Raw genomic sequence first — 24,527 nt, 5'->3', positions numbered from 1 at the left:
AACTTACTAATTAAGGCCTCATTACACAAGGCTAACAAACATCTGGTATCAAGAACATACAATGGAAAAAATGAAATAATGTGACTGTGGGCCAAGCACTTACAAACCAATCACAAGGCCAGCTACACATAAAGCCTTCCAAAAATCAAATATCTCTTTTTAACAGATCTGTCTTAACAAAGGAGGAAAATGAAACTATATTTAAATGTGCATAGGACTGCAAATTTTAAATACCTGGAGTTGTTTTTTCACACGCTCGTTTTTCTGCGTCTCTGTCACGCGCTCCTCCTCACTTCTGTGGTCTGGCACCCCGTCACTTGACAACTCAGCACTAGCCTCCGCATTATTCTCATCGTGCTCATCATGCTCATTTTCTGTCGGAGGAATGACTGGTGGAGGTGGAGGTGGAGGCGGGGCAGACATCACAGTCTTTAACTCCTCTTTGGTCTTTTCCAAGTCTTCCTGGGCTGCAAAAGCCTGAACATAAAAAATAAGTTCATCAGCAACGTACTTTGAAAATGGGTGATTAAAAGAATCAAGTGATCCTGTCTTTCTAATATAAACTATATTTCAGGGTAATGAAAACAGGCCCTATTGATAAAAGCTTATTTTTATAGAAGAATGCCAGCAGGTACGTGACAGAATTACAGAAATCACTGTGCAAACCCTAATAAAATTATTAATTCTGGCAAGGATTATCAATTGTTGCTAAAATCATTGCACAAATGGTTGATGAGAAAATGGATATAAGTATTTGAATTCCATATCAAATAGACCACATTTTACCAATGATAAAATATAAGCAGACAACGGAGGAAACAGACTTATTACTCTAATCCGATGATCAATTAAAATAACTAATGGTGAATTAATCAGATATTAAGTGTCTTCTGATATAATACAACAGGAAGTATCCAACATCACCAATTATTTGAGTAATTAAATTGTGCTGGTTTGCCTGGAAAAGTATTGCTTTACACTGTTTGTTGTCCTGGTATAATTATTAACATCTTTTCACTCTCAAAAGTGTTCTAGTTTGGATGATAAATTATCTGAAAGTCTCACCTATGAGGCACCATAACCAGAAATTTTTAACTTGAATCCTTCAAGCTTTTAGGTTTATCTTCTAGCTTACAAGAAATACTGATGATAAAAAGATAAGTTGAATGACACCATAAGGAAGGAATTAGACAAATACAGGAGGAGGGACAATCTGTGGGTCCTTTTGATAAACCAATGTCATAAAAAGAAGAACTGCCTTACTTTAAAAGAGACTTAGAGTGAACGTATGCAATGCAAACTCCTACTCTGGACACTGGCCGGGCAAATTAGCTATAAAAGACTTTTTGGGTCAATTCTGAATATAGTCTGAAATAAACCCACACATATGGCTAATTAATTCACAACAAAGTAGCCAAGAATATAGACTGGGGAAAGGACAGTCTCTTCAGTAAGTGGTGCTAGGAAAACTAGAGAGCCACAAACAAAAGAATGAAATTGGACCCCTACTGTACACCATACAGAAAAATCAACTCAAAATCAATCAAAGATTTGAATGCAGGACATGAAACCATAAAACTTTTGAAGAAAATATAGGTGGTAAGCTCCTTGATATAGGTCTTGGTGATAAATTATTGGACTTGACACCAAAAGCAACAAAAGCAAAAATAAACAAGTGGGAATACTTCAAACTAAAAGGCTTCTGAAAGCAAAATATATATATATCAAGAAAATGAAAAGGCAATGTATAGAATGGGAGAAAATATATGTAAATCATATATCTGCTAAGGGGCTGATACCCAAAATATATAAACTCATACAACCAAACAGAAAAAACAAAACAAACAAAAATTCTACTTAAAAAATGAGCAGATGATATGAATAGACATTTTTCTAAAGACGACATAGAGATGGCCAACAGGCACATGAAAAGGTACTCAACATCACTAATCATCAAGGAAGTGCAAATCAAAACCACAATTAGATAACACCTGATACCTGTTAGAATGGCTATTATCAAAAAGACAGGAAATAACAAGTGTTGGTAAGGATGTGGAGTAAACAGAACCCTTGTTCACTTTCACTGGGAATGTAAATTGGTGCAGCCACTGTGGAAAACAATATGAAGATTCCTTAAAACACTCAAAAACAGAACTAATGCATAATCCAGTAAATCTACTTTTGGGTATTTATCCACAGGAAACAAAAACACTAACTGGAAAAGATATATGCACCCCCCGCGCCTAGAGTCTGTGCTCCATGACAAGAGAAGGCACTGCAATGAGAAGCCCACGTACTGCAACAAAGACCCAACGAAGCCAAGAAATAAATAAATGTAAAAAAAAAGAAAGAAAGAAAAGATATATACATCCCCCCATGTTCACTGCAGCATTATTTGAAATAACCAAGATATGGAAGCCACGTAAGTGTCAGGCAGTAGATGAACAGACAAAAAAAAACATGGTATACATATTACTTTATAGTGGAATACTATTCAGCTATAAAAAAGAAGGAAACCATGCCATTTGCAACAACATGGATGGACCCTGAGGGTATTATGCCAAGTGAAATAAGTCAGACAGAGAAAGACACATCACCATATGATCTCACTTATATGCGGAATCTACAAAATAAACCAGAGATTGGTTCAAGATGGCAGAGTTGAGGATGTATGCTCACTCCCTCTTGCAAGAGCACAGGAATCACAACTAACTGCTGAACAGTCATTGACAGGAAGACACTGGAACTCACCAAAAAAGACACGCCACATCCAGAGACAAAGGAAAAGCCACAATGAGATGGCAGGAGGGGTGCAGTCACAATAAAGTCAAACCCCATAAGCGCTGGGTGGGTGACTCACGAACTGAATAACAGTTATACCACAGAAGTCCACCCACTAAAGTGAGGGTGCCGAGCCCCATGTCAGGTTTCCCAACCTCCCCTGGGTTCGGCAATGGGAGCATGAATCCCCAGAGAATCATACTTTAAAGGCCAGAGGGATTTGATTGCAGGACCTCCACAGCACTGGGGGAAACAGAGACTCCACTCTTGGAGGGCACATAAAAAGTAGTGTGTGGACCAGGACCCAGTGGGAAGGAGCAGTAACCCCATAGGAGACTGAAGCAGAAATACCTGCTAGTATTGGAGAGTCACTTGCAGAGGTGGGCAGGGGGAGGGAGGGCTGTGACCAAAGGGATGGGGACACTGGCAGCAGGGGTTCTGGGAAGTGCTCGTTGGTGTGAACGCTCCTGGAGTCCACCAGTAACCCCGTCAAAGAGCCTGTAGGTGCCAGTGTTGGGTTGCCTCAGGCCAAACAACCAACAGGGAGGGAACTCAGCTCCACCAATTAGCAGACAAGCAGATTAAAGTTCTGCAGAGCTCTGCCCACCAGAGCAACACCCAGCTCTACCAGTCTCTCCCATCTGGAAGCCTGCACAAGCCTCTTAGATAGCTACAGCCATCAGAGAGCAGGTAACAGTAGCAAGAAGAACTATAATCCTGCAGCATGTGGAACAAAAACCACAGCCACAGAAAGATAGACAAAATGAAAAGGCAGAGGACTTTGTACCAGATGAAAGAACAAGATAAAACCCCAGAAAAACAACTAAATTAAGTGGAGATAGGCAATCTTCCAGAAAAAGAATTCAGAATAATGATAGTGAAGATGATCCATGACCTTGGAAAAAAAATGGAAAAGATGCAAGAAATATTTAACAAAGACCTAGAAGAATTAAAGAACAAACAGCGGTGAACAATACAATAACTGAAATGAAAAATACACTAGAAGGAATCAACAGCAGAATAACTGAGGCATAACAACAGATAAGTGACCTGGAGGACAGAATGGTGAAAATCACTGCTGTGGAACAGAATAAAGAAAAAAGAACAAAAAGAAATGAAGACAGCCTAAGAGACCTCTGAGACAACATTAAATGCACAAATATTTGCATTATAGTCCCAGAAGGAGAAGAGAGAGAGAAAGGACCTGAGAAAATATTGGAAGAGATTATACTCAAAAACTTCCTTAACATGGGAAAGGAAATAGCCACCCAAGTCCAGGAAGCGCAGAGAGTCCCAGGCAGGATAAACCCAAAGAGAAACACGCCAAGACACACAGCAATCAAACTGACAAAAATTAAAGACAGACTATTAAAAGCAAAAAGGGAAAAATGACAAATAATATACAAGGGAACTCCCATAGCTGATTTCTCAGCAGAAACTCTGCAAACCAGAAGGGATTGGCATGATATATTTAAAGTGATGAAAGGGAAGAAACTACAACCAAGAATACTCTACCAAGCAAGGATCTCATTCAGATGTGACAGAGAAATCAAAAGCTTTACAGACAAGCAAAAGTTAAAAGAATTCAGCACCACCAAACCAGACCTACAACAAATGCTAAAGGAACTTCTCTAAGTGGGAAACACAAGAGAAGAAAAGGACCTACAAAAACAAACCCAAAACAATTAACAAAATGGTAACAGGAACATACATATTGCTAATTACCTTGAATATAAATGGATTAAAATGCTCCAACCAAAAGACACAGACTAGGTGAATGGATACAAAAACAAGACTCCTATATAGGCTGTCTACAAGAAACCCACTTCAGACCTAGAGACACACAGAGACTGAAAGTGAGGGGATGAAGAAAGATAGTCCATGAAAATGGAAATCAAAAGAAAGCTGGAATAACAATATTCATATCAAATAAAATTTAAAATAAAGAAAGTTGCAAGAGACAAGGAAGGACACTGTATAATCATCAAGGGATCAATCCAAGAAGAAGTAACAATTGTAAATATATATTCACCCAACATAGGAGCACCTCAACATATGGCAAATGCTAACAACTATAAGAGAGGAAATTGACAGTTATGCAATAATAGTGGGGGTTTTAACACCCAACTTACACCAAAGGATGGATCATTCAAACAGAAAATTAATAAGGAAACACAAGCTTTAAATGAGACATTAGACCATATAGATTTAATTGATATTTACAGGGCATTCCATCTGAAAACAGCAGATTACACTTTCTTCTCAAGTGCACACGGAACTTTCTCCAGGATAGAACAGATCACATCCTGGATTACAAATCAAGCCTTGGTAAACTCAAGAAAATTGAAATCATATCAAGCATCTTATCTGACCACAGTGCTATGAGATCAGAAATCAATTACAGGAAAAACCCTGTAAAAAACAAAAACACATGGAGGTTAAACAATATTCTGCTAAATAACCAAGAGATCACTGAAGAAATCAAAGAGGAAATCAAAAAATATCTAGAGATGAAGGACAACAAAAACAGAACAATCCAAGACCTATGGACTGAAGAAAGAGCAGTTCTAAGAGCGAAGTTTATAGCAATACAATCCCATCTCAGGAAACAAGAAAAATCCCAAATAAATAATCTAACCTTACACCTAAAGAAATTAGAGAAAGAACAAACAAAACCCAAAGTTAGTAGAAGGAAAGAAATCATAAAGATTAGAGAAGAAATAAATGAAATAGAAAAAAACCAATAGCAAATATCGATAAAACTAAAAGCTGGTTCTTTGAGAAGATAAAATTGACAAACCTTTAGCCAGCCTCATCAAGAAAAAAGAGGGAGAGGACTCAAATCAATTAAATTAGAAATGAAACAGAGGTTACAACGGACACCGCAGAAATACAAAGCATCATAAAAGACTACTACAAACAACTGTATGTCAATAAAATGGACAACCCGAAAGAAAGGGACAAAATTCTTAGAAAAGGATACCTTCCAAGACTGAAGCAGGAAGAAATAGAAAATATGAACAGGCCAATCACAAGTAATGAAAGTGAAACTGTGATTAAAAATCTTCAAACAAACAAAAGTCCAGGACCATATGCCTTCACAGGTGAATTCTATCAAACATTTAGAGAAGAGATAACATCCATACTTTTCAAACTCTTCCAAAAAATTGCAGAGGACATAACACTCCCAAACTCATTCTATGAGGCCACCATCACCCTGATACCAAAACCAGACAAAGATACTACAAAAAAAGAAAATTACAGACCAATATCACTGATAAATATAGACGCAAAAATAATAAAATACTAGCAAACAGAATCCAATAACACATTAAAAGGATCACACACAACAACCAGGTGGGATTTATTCCAGGGATGCAAGGATTCTTCAATATATGAAACTCAATGTGATACACCATCTTAACAAATTGAAGGATAAAAACCATATGACCATCTCAGAAGATATAGAAAAAGCTTTTGACAAAATTCAACACCCATTTATGATAAAAACTCTCCAGAAAGTGGGCATAGAGGGAATGTACCTCAACATAATAAAGGCCATATACAACAAACCCATAGCAAACATCATTCTCAATGGTGAAAAACTGCAAGCATTCCCTCTAAGATCAGGAACAAGACAAGGATGTCCACTCTAGCCACTACTATTCAACATAAGTTTTGGAAGTCCCTGCCACAGCAATCACATAAGAAAAAGAAATAGAATCCAAATTGGAAAAGAAGAAGTAAAACTGTTACTGCTTCCAGATGACATGATATATATGCAGAAAATCCTAAAGATGCCACCAGAAAACTACTAGAGCTAATCGATGAATTTGGTGAAGGTGCAGGATACAAAATTAACACACAGAAATCTCTTCCATTCCTATACACTAACAACGAAAGATCAGAAAAAGAAATTAAGGAAACAATCCCATTCACCATTGTAACAACAACAACAACAAAAACACCTAGGAATAAACCTACCTAAGGAGGTAGAAGACCTATACTCAGAAAACTATAGAAAGAAATGAAAGGCGACACAGATAGAGAGATATACCATGTTCTTGAACTGGAAGAATCAATATTTGAAAATGATTATACTACCCAAAGCAATCCACAGATTCAATGCAATCCCTATCAAATTACCAATTACATTTTTCACAGGACTAGAATAAGAAATCCTAAAATTTGCATGGGAATGCAAAAGACCCTGAATAGCCAAAGCAATCTTGAGGGAAAATAAACGGAGCTGGAGGAATCAGACTCCCTGACTGCAGACTATACTACAAAGCTACAGTGAGACAACATGGTACTGGCACAAAAACATAAATATAGATCAATGGAACAGGATAGCAAATCCAGAGATTAAACTATGGTCAACTAATCTATGACAAAGGAGGTAAGGATATACAATGGAGAAAAGACAGCCTCTTAAGTGGTGCTGGGAAAACTGGACAGTTACATGTAAAAGAATGAAATTAGAATACTTCCTAACACCATACACAAAATAAACTGAAAATGGATTAAAGACCTACATTTTAAGTCCAGACACTATAAAACTGCTAGAGGAAAACATAGAAAGAACACTCTTTGACATATATCACAACAAGATCTTTTTTGACCCACCTCCTAGAGTAATGGAAATAAAAACAAAAATAAATAAGTGGGACCTAATGAAACTTCAAAGCTTCTGCACAGCAAAGGAAACTACAAGCAAGACGAAAAGACAACCCTCAGAATGGGAGAAAATATTTGCAAACAAATCAACAGACAAAGGATTGATTAATCTCCAAAATATATAAACAGTTCATCCAGCTCAATATCAAAAAAACCCCAAACAACCCAATCAAAAAATGGTCAGGAGACCTAAACAGGCATTTCTCCAAAGAAGACATACAGATGGCCAAGAGGCACATGAAAAGCTGCTCAACATCACTAATTGTTAGAGGAATGGAAATTGAAACTATGAGGGGGACTTCCCTGGTGGTGCTGTGGTTAAGAATCCGCCTGCCAATGAATGGGAACAGGTTCCATCCCTAGTCTGGGAAGATCTCACACGCCTTGGAGCAGCTAAGCCACAACTACTGAGCCCACAAGCTGCAACTACGAAGCCTGGGCACCTAAAGCCAGTGCTCTGCAACAAGAGAAACCACTGCAATGAGAAGCCTGCACATCACAACGAAGAGTAGCCCCCTCTTGCCACAACTAGAGAAAAGCCCAGGCACAGCAACAAAGACCCAACACAGCCAAGAAATTAATTAATTAATTAAAAAAAAAACCCACAACAATGAGGTATCACCTCGCACAGGTTAGAATGGGCATCATCAGAAAATCTATAAACAGTAAAGGCAGGAGAGGGTGTGGAGAAAAGGGAACACTCTTGCACTGTTGGTGGGAATGTAACTTGATACAACCACTATGGAGAACAGTATGGTTCCTTGCAAAACTGGGAAGAGAGTTACCATATGACCCAGCAATCTCACTACTGGGCATATACCCAGAGAACACCATAATTCAAAAAAAACACACACACTCCAATGTTCACTGCAGCACTGTTCACAACAGCCAGGACATGGAGGCAACCTAAATGTCCATCAATAGAGGCATGGATAAAGAAGATGTGGCACATATATACAATGGAATATTACTCAGCTGTAAAAAGGAATGAAACTGGGACATGTGTGGAGACATGGATGGACCTAGAGACTGTCATGCAGAGTGAAGTAAGTCAGAAAGAGAAAAACAAATATTGTATATTAACACATATATGTGGAATATAGAGGAATGGTACAGATCAGCTGCTCTGCAAGGCGGAAACAGAGACACAGATGTAGAAAACAAACCTATGGACACCAAAGGGGGGAAAATGGGGGGGGAGGTTTGAGGTGGGATGAATTGGGAGATTGGGATTGCCATGTATACATTACTAATAAGAAAAAAAAATGCATCAAATTGTACACTTTAAATATATGCAGTTTATTGAATGTCAATTATATCTCAGTAAAATTTTTAAAAACATAAATTTAAAAAGATTTAAGAAAAAAAAGAAAAAAAAGAAACCAAAAGAAAAACAAAAAAAAATTGAGCTTATGGATACAGAGAACAGACTGACAGTTATCAGAGGCAGAAGTGGAATAGGAATGGAATTAAAAAGTACAAATTCGCAGCTATAAGATAAATGAGTTATGGGGACACAATGTACAGCATATGGACTATAGTTAATAATACTATATTTTATATTTCAAAGTTGCTAAGAAAGTAAATCTTAAAAGTTTACATCACAAGGAAAAAATTTCTGTAGCTATATGTGGTGATGGATGTTAACTAGACTTACGGTGATGACTGTTTCACAACAGATATAAATATCAAATCATCATGTTTTATACCTGAAAATATATGTCAATTATACCTATATGAAAAATTTTTAAATACAGTCTAATATTAGATGAGATGAAAACTGACTAAAATGGAATAGTATGTACAGCATGATCTCACTCTAGACATATAAAAATGTATGTATACAGACTGCAAATAGGAAGAGATCCTGGAAGCATATGTACTATGGTGTTAAAACAATGATCCTAGTTTGTGGGAATGTGATTTCTCTTTTGTGTGAATTTTCTAATTTCTACAATTCACAGGATTTGCCTTTGTGGTATGCTATTTTTATAAGTTTATGTGTCGCTGAAGTTCACAAATCATCCTTAAAAAGCGATCATACAATTCTAATAAAGAGTGTTAACAAGTAAGTGAAGTGTTTTTCCTTTTGCAGAGTCCTATTCATAGGCACATATATATGGTAACTCTCAATAGCAAAAACTTCCCTATAAATTTCAAACTTCTACAAAGAAAATTAAGAATGAAAGAAAACTGATTTCTCTAATAAGTATATTTTGTCATAGAAAAATCATAGAACTGTATGTCTTTGAGTGCAAAAAATGGTTATTATTACAGTTCCATTTAAGAGTTAACATTATTTAAAGTTTGAATTAAATTCTCATATTTCCCATCCCTCCAACTAAAGCCTTATTTTTCACTTTTATGCCATTTCACACAAAAGTGGTTTCATCTGGTTAGGAACTCAAAAATCTCAGTATCATCTTCATTGCCTTCTTCTAATTCAACTCTATATCCAATTGTTTGGTTGCTCAGCCCCTTTATGTTTACCACAAAATGTCCTTCAATAATTGCCCTTCCTCTTTTTTCTCAATGCCACATCCTTAGTGTGAGTCATTAGCTCTTAGGCAATCCGGCCAACTATCCCAATGCATCCTTCCCGCGGGACTGCTAAACTGTTTTTATAAAACCATGCTTGATCATATTACAATTCTTTTTTGAAATCTTCACAGCCCAAAGTCTACAGATACTACTCCCAGCATCTTGCCTTAGCAGGGTATTTATTTAAAGCCTTAGACAACTTAATTCCCTAACTTTCTAACTTTGCTCACTTACTAGTTGACCTCAAATCTGTCATGCGTTTTTAATACTTCCTATGTGCATTCAATTCCCGCAATCTGGAATGACTACCTCTTCAGTCCCCGTCTTTTCTACCCCCAAACTGAAGGTATTATTCAAGAGCCAGCTTAAACTTATAAGGGTTTCCCCAAAAGCTGCATCATTCCCTCAGAAATTAAACATTTCTTCTGTGTTCCCAAAATACTTAGATTCCCAAAGTACTTATATCACTAGATTAATATTTACTACAATACGTACACATTCATAGAGAGGTACCTCTTCCCCTCTAAATCATGACAGTATCTTATATTTATCTCTATAAATTCCGCACACTGCTGGGCACAAAATAGGTGTTCACTAAATGACAGTGATGAACAAATGATTACTTTGTGTTGCCACTCAGTAGCTTCCTCTTCCTTTTTCTTCTTGGCTTCCTCTAGCAGTGCAATCTTGGCAGTGAATTCGGCAAGTTCTGCAGCCTAAAATAAACAAAACAATTACCAATGCTAAAAAAGTAATATATTTTAATAATTTATATTAAGTCAAAACAGCTTTAACGTACAGAGACTGTTTTTTTTTTTTTTGGCCACACTGTACTGCTTGTGGGATCTTAGTTCCCTGACCAGGGATGGAACCCATGCCTCCTGCAGTGGAAGCACAGATTCTTGACCACTGCCCCGCCATGGAAGTCCCACGTGGACTGTTTTGTTTGTTTTTCATAGATAGTCTTCCATTTAAAAAAGGGAACTATTTCTTTAAGATCATAAGTATCTTATTTGTACTAGGTATAATAAGGAGCTAATTAGGAGACAAAGTGAAAAATATTTTATTATTCTTTATACACATAGTTATTCCTGTTTTCGTAGCAGGAACCTAGGAGTTATTTTTTAACTTTCATCAATAACATATATGCTAAAGGCTACAGAAGGAAAAAAAAATGCTATTTACGTAACGCTTTATAATTTAAACAGCACTTTGTCAAATAACCTCATTTGATTCCCTAACAATCTTATTCAGGTGGTATCACTCCTTTTTTCAAAGGGAGGGTAAGGCTCAGAAAGCCCCAAAGACACATAGCAAGGAAATGCCTAAAACAATATTTAAATCCCAAATCTTCTAGGTGTCATGCTTACTCCTCATTATTTGCAAATCCACTAAATACACAGAAAAACCCAATCAATTATGTTGATTAACCTATGTTATTGATTATGTTAATAACTATGTTATTGATTATGTTGATTGACCTATGTTGATTAACCTATAGTTAACCTATGGTTATCTTACAGGATTCAGAATATAGGTAATTATCAATTTATCTAAAACAAAACATGCCAGTGGCTTATATAAAGTCTAAGCGAGTCAGAATCTCTTGTTAGCAACAGGCTCCATGTATCTTTTATGGTTTAATTTTTAGGCTTCTTTTTAAAAAAAGAAATAAACCTTTTAGGCTTATTTCCATACTCTTGTTACTAAGTTACTTGTATCTTTGGTTTGCTTTCCAAAAGGTGTAATATACTTAATTTTACAAAGGTGTGTTTTTTTTTTGTTTCCATTATTTGAACTTATTTTATTATTTTATTGGTACTTATTAGCAAACAAAATTTTAGTGTTGATTTTGGATATATTACAACACACTTTTGGTAGTGGCTGCATAATACTGATCATTTATTTACTATACTAAATACTGCAACCTCCGAATTGTCTATTTCTACACTGGTATTTCCTGTGTGGTGATGCGTATTCCTCTGTCTGAATACAGAAAATGGTCCATTTAGTCTATGGTTTTCAGATTTCTTTGTTATTCTACTTACTGCTTTAAAATACAGTTGAGGGACTTCCCTGGTGGTCCAGTGGTAAAGAATCCATCCTGCAATGCAGGGGATGTGGGTTCGATCCCTGGTAGGGGAACTAAGATCCCACATGTCACGGCGCAACTAAACCCACACACCACAACTACAGAGCTCATATGCCCTGGAGCCTGTGCGCCACAACTAGAGAAGAGAAAACCCGTATGCCACAACTAGAGAGAAGCCCGCGTGCCACAACAAAAGATCCCACGTGCCACAAGGAAGATCCCATGTGCTGCAACTAAGACTCAACAAAGCCAAAAATAAATAAAATAAAAATACCAAAAACAAAATATTCAAATAAAAAAACGTAAGTCCCTTGCAGTGAGCACACACATACCACAGTGAGGAGAGTTGAAAACATAATCAACTGACAGCTTTGTGCTCAGAGAATAAATAGTCTGAAATTGTGGAACCAATTCTGTCCATGCTTTTGTGTAGATTTTCTTTTTCCCTAATAGAACCCAGGCTCCCTACCAGCTGCTCCTGATTCTTCATCTGGTCGGCAGCCTGTTTTGCTATAGCAGACTTGGCCTCTTCAGCAGCTTGACGCTCCTTTTCAAGCCTTTCTGCTTCTTCTTTTGCTCGTTTTCGTTCCTGGTCCAGCTCTAGAGCTTTTCGAGTCTGTTCTTCCAGTTCTGTCAAATATATGTATCCCCCCAAAACAATGATTAATTCTAATTTTCGCATTATCAAAAGAAGTCCAAATAGTAGCAAGGACTCTAATTTGTACAGTTTCTAAAAAAACAGCACATCTGCAAATGAACATTACCTCGTTTTTAACTTGGCAAAGGCCTAATAACTTTTAAAACTCTATTACACAATTCAAAGATGCAAAAGAAATGAAAATTCTCTGTAATTCAAGTTATATCATAAAGCTAGAAGCACATCCTTTATTTTTAAAAAATACTCTCTCCAAAAGGGGACCCTCCTACACTGTTGGTGGGAATGTTAACTTGGTGCAGCCACTATGGGGACAGTATGGAGTTTCCTTAAAAAACTAAAAACAGAACTATCATATGACCCAGCAATCCCACTCCTGGGAATATACCCAGAGAAAACCATAATTCAAAAAGGTACATTACCCCAATGTTCATTGCAGCACTATTTACAATAGCCAAGACATGGAAGCAACCTAAATGTCCATCAACAGAGGCATGGATAAAGAAGATGTGGTACATATATACAATGGAATATTACTCAGCCATAAAAAGGAAAGAAATAATGCCATTTGCAGCAACATGGATGGACCTAGAGCTTGTCATACTGAGTGAAGTAAGTCAGACAGAGAAAGACAAATATATGATATTGCTTATATGTGGAATCTTAAAAAAAAAGGGGTACAAATGAACTTATTTACAAAACAGAAATAGAATCATGGATATAGAAAGCAAACTTATAGTTACCAGGGGACTGGAGGGGGTGGATAAACTGGGAGATTGGGACTGACACATATACATTACTATATATATAAAATAGATAACTAATAAGAACCTGCTGTAGAGCACAGGGAACTCTCTGTAATGGCCTGTTCAGGAAAAGAATCTACAAAAAAAAGGCGGGGGGGGATATTTGTATAACTGATTCAGTTTCCTGTGCACCTGAAACTAATACAAGATTGCAAATCAACTATACCCCAATGAAAATTAAAAAAAAAAACTCTCCAAAGTTCTGACCTAAACTGCCATGTTTCAAAAGTCTATAAAATAACACATTTTAAAACTTACATAAGTTTTTACTTATCTAAACTAAGTATTAGATATGTAAACCCAAGACATTAAGACTGAAAACAATACTTACTGACTCAGGGAGGAATTCTGATGTGAATTTATGAATTACTGAAAATGTTGAGTTATTAGTATATAGCCATTCCTCAAGCACGAAGACAAATAAGTAATATTTGGAGATGAATGAGATGAATTTTAATCCATAAGTGTATGGGTCTTAAAGTTAATTCTCTTATTCTAATGAGTTGAGTGAGAAAGGAAAATACTACTAGTACAAAGCCAAAAGATTTTAAATCAATTTGAAATATTATTCTGACAATCTTTGTTTAATAGCAAGGACATCTGTGACAGAAGACAAGGGAATGTCATCTATTAGGGTGTGTGCAATGTCCTACGAAGAATGACTCCCCCTTTCTGTATACTTTAGAAAAGAGGAAAAACTGAAAATCTATACATCAAAAGATTTGAAAGCTAACTGTAATGTACAAATCACCTTACTGTTCTTAATTTGTTGTTCTTGGTCAGAACTAATTTAAGTAACTGCAGTAAAGACTTTGGAGGTTTTGAGAAGACTGGGAAGAAAAAAAGACTTTAAACTCCAGATAAAATGTAAAAATTCTATGTGACTATTTGGCTATAAAGATGAAATGTACCTAACAAAGGATGTAACTGAAGCTAGGGTTATTCATTTTAGTATTTGTCTTCCAAAACTTGGACATCAGAGATAGCCCATCTAACTTTTTTTATGATCATTCTTTCCACCTGGCTGACTGACACATAAAATAAAGCTCACAAAGTTCATGACTTTACCCTTATTCTAAACAAGTAAACAAATAGTTAAATAAGGAAAACAATGCTTTAGTTTCTCTCATAATAAAAATTCTTTCTGTACTCTGAGACAATAAATAAGCCCAGGTTACAAAGTTAAATGTCAAAATAAATACTCCCCAATATTCTTTATTTTCTATCAGTTTTTTTGTACTAAGTAGTAATTTGAGGAATAGCAAACAAAGCAATGGTAGTTCTGTGGTATGTTAAAAATTATACAAAAGTCTAATTTTTTTTAATATTGAAAATGAACTGAAAACTTCAAATTTACTCTACTCTCCTCTAGAAAGGAACATTTTGCAGTGCCATCCAGCCAACAATGATCCTCTTTCCTTCCTCTCCAGTTAACCATGATTGGCCCACTGACCAAACCCAGCCCAATGCCCTATTTTTGTAAATGAAGTTTTACTGGAACACACACCTTCATTCGTTTAGGTATTTTGAACATGACTGCTTTCACGCTGCAATGGCAGAGCTGATCGCCGTAACGGAGACCATGTGGCCTGCAAAGCCTGAAATAGTTACTATCCAGCCCTCTCCAGAAAAAGTCTGTGAACCCATAAATTAGAATATTTCAGGAGTTCCCTGGCGGTTCAGTGGTTAGGACTTGGCGCTTTCACTGCCATGGCCCCAGGTTCATTCCCTGGTCAGGGGAACCTAGATCCTGCAAGTCACACGGCACGGCCAAAAAAAGAAAAAAAAAAAAATTCTATGAAACAAGCATCTCTCCAGACCTTGGATCCAGTTAGAAGCCCCTGAGGAGAAGGATTAGATGAGAAAGGTGAATAACATCAATGTTTTACTTATCTGAGTCATAAAAATCTAGAACCTACAATTTTGAGGTCTGGCACGTGGGAAGAAGGTACCAAGGAATCTGGCTTCTTTTAGAACCTCAGCTCTTTCAGGACAAAGATGAAAGGTTACAATAATAAATTGTTTCTCTCAATAGTACACAGTATATTGATGTAGATGGTTATGCAAGTTAATGAGGAGTAGACTAGGGAAGTTAGAAGTTCAAGCTAATAAAATTTGTGAAAGCTTCCCTTTCTCAATCAGGTTTGAACATAAGCATCGCTCGATTTTGTTAGGTCTAAGACTTTGCAAGCTAAATGATCTCTAATGTTACCCCCAAGGGCAAAGACTGGAAGCTATAAAATTCTAACAGTATTAGTAAAAAATATATTAATAAAAAAATCTTAGAAAGATTACAGATTTCTTCTTCCTCTTTCCAGTCTAGGGCAATAATTTATTTTTACCCTGGGGAAAGAACTAATACTATTATAAAACAAAAGCAAATAAAAGTTCTATTATCAAAATTCTTAAAAATCATAGAATTAAGAATATGATTACAAATTACTGAAAAAGCAATTTTAAAGTATCTGTAGTACATCTCAGCAATGCTAACTGAAAACAGCAAGGTGCAAAAGGATATATGTACCTTTTGTTTAAGAAAGAAGTGGAAAGAAAAACATATCTTTGTATGTATATCATGTATTTGCTTGTTTTATATATAAAAACTTGGTATATAATATTCCTGGTAGAGTGGAATAGAGGCAGAGCCTGCAGTATTCTATCAGGCTAACAAGACAGAGATTTAGATGGTGGGCTTGCCAAAGCGTCCAAGGCTTGAAAGGACAAGATTCTGAAAAAGAGTAAATAGAACAGTCTCAAGATCTGTGTGTACTTCCCTTCAAGGTATCTGCCAACTCCTAAAATGTACACATATGGGCTGAAATACTAGGGAACAAGCAAAAAGCAGCTGTAAGAGGGCAAAGAGCTTACCAGAGAGATTAACACTCTCTTACAGCTTGAGAGTCAAAGGTTGGAGTTCAAGGTGCTCTAAGATAGAAGGGCCCCGGTAAACACTCAGTCATTCAGATGACACTCCCAAAGGGCTACAGACGAGCAATAAAGGAAAACCAGAAAGAGACCAACCTTAACAAAGCCTGAAACCCAGCTCAACTCCATCAAGGTGATCTGCACATATTCTGCCTGTCAAAAGAAAATTAAATCCTCTCTAAAGGAAAATAACGCCATCCAAAGTCTCTATAACTTTTCATATACAATGTTGGACATTCAATCAAAATTACCAGGCATACCAGATAAGACCAAATGAGCCCCTCTGCCCCCTCCCCTCACCCCAAAAAGGGAAAACAGACTATAAAACAGGCCCATAGATTACCCAGATATTGGAGTTAGCAAGCAAGGTCATTAAAGTGACTATGATTGATACTGCTCATCTAGGAGAACGGGAAAAAAAGCAAAGCATGAGGAAAGAACAAAATGCCAGAGGAACACTGACAATAATGTAGAAACAGATTTTCAGGGGTCCTACAAACCCTCTGCAAAGATGCCAAGGGCCAGAGTCCCCTTTATTATAAAAGTTCAATTCATCAATGTTTTCCTTATGGTTACAAACATATTCTCTCCTTTACTACCTTCCAGAAACTTCATTCTGTCTTTAACGTTTAGCTTCACCATCCATAGGCCCTCTATAAAGAAGCTCTATGACAACTAAAACTTCAGGAGCTCTATGACAGGGAACCAAATACACTACTAATTTTTATTTTAGCAGAATAGTGAGCCACTGCACTAGAATCATGCATTGAAGGGGGGGGAAAAAAGGCCCCCTCCCCATCTCAAAAAAGATAAAACATTTATAACCACCAAATAAACAGCAAAACTGCAAGTATGAAGAGCATGTGAAGCTCCTCCTATGGCTGAGAATGAAAGATTAAAGCAAGAAAATCTGAACAGGCCAGACTCGGACAGCGGTGGGGAACGTAACAGAAAGCTGGATTATAAATGCCAACTTAAAGATAAATCAGAGTTATGGAGCTAGTCATCGCGTTTAGAAACTGTTATTATCACATTCTCAACCCACAGAAGTCTGCAGCAAAGAGATTTCAACAGTTGATCCTCCTCTCGTGGATTTTCCATCTCCAGAATTTCCTCTCCAGGAGCTCTGTATGCAGGAAAGGACTGTGAATGACTAGAATAGGAAGCTACAGAAGATGTGAGGAAAGGAAAAGTACAGTTAATACAGCAAAGAGAAAACTACCAACCCAGGAATGATCCAGGAGGTGCATCCCCTAGCAATACTATGGGAGGAGAGGGTTTATTCTGTGAGATACGAAGAATATTCAGACTGTTGATTTAAATGGAGGAGTCTAGTCTTGGCAGATATTAAACTCTTCTGGAGACTTACTTTGTCCTGTTATAAACTAAATAGCTCCCTGTAGTAACTTTTTCAAGTAATTATTTTCCTTTTCTCAACTTAAGGATTATAATTCATAAAAAGTATATAATGTGTAACAATTAACAACTAATACCATAAAAGATGAAAGATAAAGTTAAGTGACACGGGAGCCTAAGAGTTGCCTTGTTTCTGAAACATGCTTCTTACCATTTTATTATATACCTATGACTTACTTATGAGACATGTCAGTTAAAAATCTTTCTAGATACAACTAGTAACTGAACACTGGGGCACTGGCAACAGGATAGACAAATAGGTAAGTGGGATAGAACAGAGTCTAGAAATAGATCCATACACAGAGACTTCTGGATTTGTGACAAAGGTGATGCTATATATGGTACAAAGTCTTTGCAATAAATGGGTCTGGGTCAGTTAGAAATACATATGGGGGCTTCCTAGGTTGCGCAGTGATTAAGAATCTGCCTGCCAACGTGGGGGACACGGGTTCAATCCCTGTTCCAGGAAGATCCCACATGCCACGGAACAACTAAGCCCATGTGCCACAACTTTGAGCCTGCGCTTTAGAGCCTATGAGCCACAACTATTGAGCCCATATGCTGCAACTACCGAAGCCTACACACCTAGAGCCCGTGCTCCACAACAAGAGAAGCCATGGCAACGAGGAGCCTGCACACCACCACGAAGAGTAGCCCCCACTCACTGCAACTAAAAGAAAGCCTGTGCACAGCAAAAAAAGACCCAACACAGCCAATAAAATAAATAAATAAATAAATAAATTTATTAAAAAAAAAGGAAAGAAATACATATGGGACAAAATAAACCTTGACCCTTATAAAAATCACTTATATATGGATTGTGGACCTAAGTGTGAAAGGTAAAACAAAGTTTCTAGAAGGTAGTAAAGAATAATAGACTCACAACCATAAGGAAAAAGAGTGATAAATGGAGCTTAAAGTTAAGACTGTCTCTTCATTAAAAGATACCATTAAGAAAGTAAAAAGGTAAACCATGGATTTTATTTTACAATATATGTAAAGACCTCCTACAGATCAATAAAAAGAAAATTCAATTTTTTTTTTGGTAGGGACAAAACAAGTGAAAAGGCACTTCACAGATAGCTATAAACATTTGCTAAAGTGCTCAAATCATCAGTTATCAACAAAATGCACTGTACTCACTGTATTCACCAGAATCGCTAAACAACAAAACAAAAAAGAAACCCTGATAATAACGAGTGGTGGATATAGTGATGAACATGTAGTGCACTGGTAGGAATGAAAATCGATACAATCACTTTGGGAAACCGGTGGCAGTACCTACTATAGCTCTGTATAGCTGCGATCCCCCAATTCCACTCCTAAGTGCGTACATCCCACAAATTAGTAGGTAAGTACACCAAGTGCTATGGTCAAGAATGCTCATAGCAGCCTTATTTTATAACAGCCCCAAACTGGAAATATTCCAAATGTCCATCACCTGGAGAATGGATAAACTGCGGCAAATACATGCAACAGAATATTACACAACTATGTGAAAAAACAAAGTAGTTTCCTGAATAAGTATGAGCAAAAAGAAGCCAAAAATAACTATAGACAAATTCATGTCTATGTAGTTCAAACATAGCCAAGATGATTCTAAGGCATTACACCAAAAGCAAAAGCAATAAAGCCAACATAAATAAATAGACTGGATGGATTTCATCCAAATTTAAAATCAAAGAACACCATCAATGTAGTAAAAAGATTACCCAAGGGACAGGAGAAAATATCTGCATAACACATATCTGATATATGTTAAGGGATTTATATACAAATATAAAAGAGCTCTTATACCGCAACAACAAAAAGACAATGTGACTGAAAAATGGGCAGAAATTTTTAAAATACATTTTTCCAAATAAGATATATAAATGGCCAATAAGGATTTGGAAAGATGCCCAACATCATTAGCCATTAGGAAAATGCAAATCGAAACCACAATGAGCTACCACTTCATACCCATTATGGTGACTATAATCAAAAGACAAACATTAACAAGTGTTGGTGAGGATATGGAGGAAACATGCCTTGCTGGTACGAATGTTACATGGCATATAGTTGTTTCAGAAATCAGATGGGCTGGTCCTAAAAATGTTCAACATATGACTCAGCAATTCTACTCCCAGGCTTATACCCAAAAGAAATGAAAAATACAGATACACAATTACTTGTACACAAATGTTCACAGCAGCATATTCACAACAGCCAAACAGTGGAAACAACCCAAATGTCAAACACTGATGAAAAAATAAAATGTACCATTACATGCAGAGAATGGAACATTATTCAGCAATAAAGTCCTTGAAACATGCTAAAATGTGATGAACCTTTAAAACATTATGCTCAGCACAAGTCACAACAGACCACATTTTGCATGATTGCAATTCATATGAAATGTCCAAAACTGGCATATCATGATTTGGATATGACCTGAGTTACTGCATTTGAATGAGAATTCAGCATAAATTACAAGACAATAATACAGAGTTTAGGACAGCCTGGAAAAGCTTTATTATTAGAAAAAAAAACAAAAACAAAAAAAAGACAAACTGGATGTCCTTTGTCTTAGGATGACTGACTTGAAACTGTCTTGACAGGGATGCTCTATATTCTGTCTTATGTTCTATCTTCCTTATATTCTTAGGTGCCTCTTTACTTGAGTACTTTTCTCTATGTAAATCATTTAATATTTTTATTACACAGCCAAAATAAATGAGATTGAAAGATTCAGTGAACAGCTATTCTCTCAGAAAAGGTATCATGTAAATGAAAAAGTGCTATCCTTCAATCTTCTCAGTACAGTAACATAAATTTCTGTAAACTTCCCTTTTTCAAAAAAAACACACTTTAGTACATTCCAGAATTTTTTTTAATAGCATTCTTCCTCTAAAACTGTTGCTTACACTCTTCACATGGTGCTCAGTACATGTTACCTCACTTTATCAATGTTTTTTTTATGTCTACATCTCATTTCTGTCAACCACACAGGCTTCACTCCTGTGCATGCTATGTATCTGTCTTTCTAAAATACAGCACAAAGCAGGTACATCATGAATGTCTGCTTTAACTGATGAAAAGGCATGTAGAATGCTAGAAACAGCATCAAGTTGGAATTCAGGAAACAAGTTCTACCCTTGTGCTATGGCCTGTAAACAAGTCTCTTCACTACCTCTGGGCTTTAAACTAAATAGTTTCTAGGTCTTTTCTAGCTCTGAGAAATGAGGCTTCTAATGAGTCAGAATAAAATCCAGGTTTTTTTCTATTTCCTTTCTTAGAAATATTATTTCCAGTCTTCTTGCAGTTGGAATGATCGGTTCGTGGATTTACAACGTCCTCTGTGACTTCCTCCTCTAGCTACCCCATCTGCAAATTATACTACCCACTGCTCAAGAGCATCTCTTCAGCGAAGCAGGCGGATGCGAGGAACAAAATAAACCTTAAATAAGACTACTAGCTATTTCCAATAGAACTCAGTGCCTGGTGCTAGTTGTCAGGAAAGCAGGTATTAATTCTATTTTTATAAATAATGTAGATTTCATGTTATCCCCTAGATCCTACTGCTTAGGAAGGAGCATAACATCTTATTTTGTTTAATATCATTTTTCTTTTGTTCTCCCCACTATTTCTTGTTTGAAAGTAGTATATTCTAGAGCTACTTTATATCAACCACACTCTCTAAATCCAATGTATCCTTTCTATACATATACTGTAGCATTTTGGTTACCTATGGCCTAGGAAGGAGGTTCTTCCAAACAAGTTACCAAAAACAAAACACTTGTATGTGCTGTGCATTTTTTAATAAACTGAAATTAAATTTACAGACTGAGTCCCAGAAGAGTTTAGTCAGAATAGCTTAAAATGCCTTAAACTACCTAAATGCCTTAAAGTTCTTAAATATCCACAAAATGCTTTTGTTTAAATGCCAGAAAATATGAAAATGTGTTTTTGTTTATGGAACCCTGAATAGTGATAGGAATAAATGAACACATACAGTCATTTGCAATACACAATAAGAGTACATATAAAAATATTTGAGTGCTTAAGTAAATGAAAGACAAAAAATATATGAGCGTTGTATAGTTAAATGTGCCTTAAACATGTTTATGATGTAATTCCACTAAGTATTAAATTGGCAATTAAATGTAATTATTCTATAGATGACAAGATTTAACAGGGTAAGAAATACTATTATCTGTTGACAGAGCAACAATTTTGAATCCTGTGTCAAAAAGAAACTTTTACCCTTCTGGGCTTTTGCTGTCTGTTCTTCAATTTGCCTCAGACGTTCCATTAGCTCTTCCTTTTCACGTTCTATTCTTTCCTTTTCCTTTTCTGCTATTTCTCTTTTCTTCTTTTCATTCTCTAATTGCGCCCTTAAAAGGAATTACAATTGTGTTATTACAAATTAATATATGGAAATATTCACATGAGCCTAAGTACTAACTACGAATCAATTAAGAAGAAACTACAGCATAAATATTTTAACAGGGTCCTCATTATATTCAGATGTGTTCAAAAATCATATAGTTGAGAATATAGAAGTCACTGTTACATACTCATACCCTGGATTATAATGTATTTCTTACATTGAGGTCGCAAAAAGTATAGTGAATGATGGTTTAAAATTAACTCCTGACACTAAATTATATGTTAGCACAAAGCAAGTTAACAGCACAGCTGCCATCCCCAAGAACATGCTTTCTTTAGACTAGCAGGAGCACTCCACTGGGCGAAATAACAAAGGCTTGAAGGGAGTACACAAGGCTGTGTCACTTTAAACAGCAAGAAAACGTGGGAGGGCAACAATTTTCAACCATTAACAATTAATTAATACAAGTTTAATTTCTAAGGTAGTACCAACTTGCACTTAGATACAAGATGACAAATCAGTTTTATCTCCTTTGACAAATCCCTTCGAATGATAGCATGTATCTAAATACAAACAAATTCATTCACTAAACATCTACCAAAGGCCTACTGTGGGTCAGACTCTATGTTGAGGGCCAGAAGTATAATGATGAATAAGAGTTAGATGAGATACTATGTTAATTATCAGATAATACTGTCTACTTTAAGGGGGATAATTTTCCCTTTTTTAGTTAAAAAAATCGATTATGATTTCCTCTAAAACTTATCTGAACATACGTGAATATTTCTAAGACACTGATGACATGATGTCAATTCTGAATTTCAGACCCAAACCATGTAGTTTCTCAACTTACAATCTCTGATAAGCTTATCAGCAAAGATTTCTTACCAATTTCTTACTCAATAAACCTAAATGTAAAAATTCCTGCAGCTCCTAGTACCTATCTGCCTCCAACATGAAAAGAGAACCCAGCTTTAGGACAAACAGGTAGAGTTGTGACAAGTCAGCAAGACATAAGACAGACAAAGGACGGTGACTGCCTAGTGACCAAGCCAATACGCTGAGTGTAAGGGTGATCATACCTCCCCAACTGGCTTTAACAAACCCTCACAGCATTTAATAATCTAGGGCCTGGGGTTCGTTTATTCAGGGGAGCTCCACCTCTGTTCTAGAGTTCCCTACAAGGTACTCTCTCAACAGCCAGGGGGAAGAGTCAATAACTAAGCACTCCCTGCCCCCAAGACTTGGACTCCCTCTGCAGAACATTCTCTTCTTTCTTCCTATCCTGTTTCAATCTATAGAGTATATACAGTTAAAGAGAGCCCCTACCCTTCTAGAAGACAGGGGTGACAGAGATTTAAGGAAATGTTTGAGTTTACCAATCTCCTTGTGCAAAGCAAGGGCCTGGTGTCCCCCACAAAGGGTGCTGCCTTTCTGTATTCTTCAGAAAGCTGAAAAAGCAGGCTTGTCGGTGAAAGCAAGAGCACAGTACTTTCCAAGTAATTGCTAGTATGGCCAAGAACTACTTTTTTCCATGCCAGGCTGCCTACTACTCTAGGATGCTGAATAGCTTACCCCCAACACTCTCCAGCCTTTGCGCAATCAAATCCAGTACTGCGGCAGTTCTCCAAGACAGTTACCCTCCTCCCTCCCTCCCTCCCTCCCTGAGGCCCTGAGACACTTCATGAGGACTTACACCACTAACCATATCTCAAGACCAAAGGCTACAATAATATTCCATGAATTCAGAACCTTTCAGGTCCAGCTCTGGCACACAGATGGCCCCTTCTGGAGATGGGCACTGGTGTTACTTAGCTTTTCCCTATTGATGTTTCATTTATTATTCCTCAAGGATGGAGGTAAAGGAGATATGGAAGCAGAAAAAAAGACTGAAGTTAACAACAAGCAAGTTTGGGGGAAAATTTAGTCTTTGTACTGAAAAAATGGAATAAATGTATAGCTGATATTTAACTTGACTATAATATTTAAAGCATTTTGCAAAGTATACTCTGCTGCACTCTTATGAGGCTTGTGTCTCATGTCTTTTAAGAATTCTCCCCTGACTACAGCCATCACCAACTAATGCCTCATTCAATTAATACAAATGCCTTTGGCTCTCCACATTTCTTAAGGATAACTAGTTTTTGCAGGCCTGTCTTGTCTCCCTCATGAAAATGAAAAGGCTTGCTTCTCCCCTAAATACTGCTGGAGGACCAACCTGGTCCATTCATGGGCCACTAGGCATGCCGTGCATATTCTTAT

General features: G+C 36.7%; 1 protein-coding gene across 2 annotated transcripts in view; it reads right to left on the bottom strand.

The window, feature by feature from the left end:
• RDX (radixin) overlaps nucleotides 1-24,527 on the bottom strand; it is a 90,930-nt gene that overhangs the window by 21,335 nt on the left and 45,068 nt on the right. For both annotated transcript variants that reach the window (XM_057695742.1, XM_057695741.1), the window contains exons 10-13: nucleotides 22,139-22,269; nucleotides 12,561-12,721; nucleotides 10,623-10,715; nucleotides 235-477 (exon numbers count right to left, since the gene is read on the bottom strand). In XM_057695742.1, coding sequence (XP_057551725.1) covers nucleotides 235-477; nucleotides 10,623-10,715; nucleotides 12,561-12,721; nucleotides 22,139-22,269 — 628 coding nt within the window. The remainder of the gene's footprint in view (nucleotides 1-234; nucleotides 478-10,622; nucleotides 10,716-12,560; nucleotides 12,722-22,138; nucleotides 22,270-24,527) is intronic.

Source organism: Hippopotamus amphibius, chromosome 9 (genome assembly GCF_030028045.1).
Source record: "Hippopotamus amphibius kiboko isolate mHipAmp2 chromosome 9, mHipAmp2.hap2, whole genome shotgun sequence".
NCBI lineage: Eukaryota > Metazoa > Chordata > Mammalia > Artiodactyla > Hippopotamidae > Hippopotamus > Hippopotamus amphibius.
Note: the sequence above shows the minus strand (reverse complement) of the source record. Positions and strands in the feature narration are given on the sequence as shown.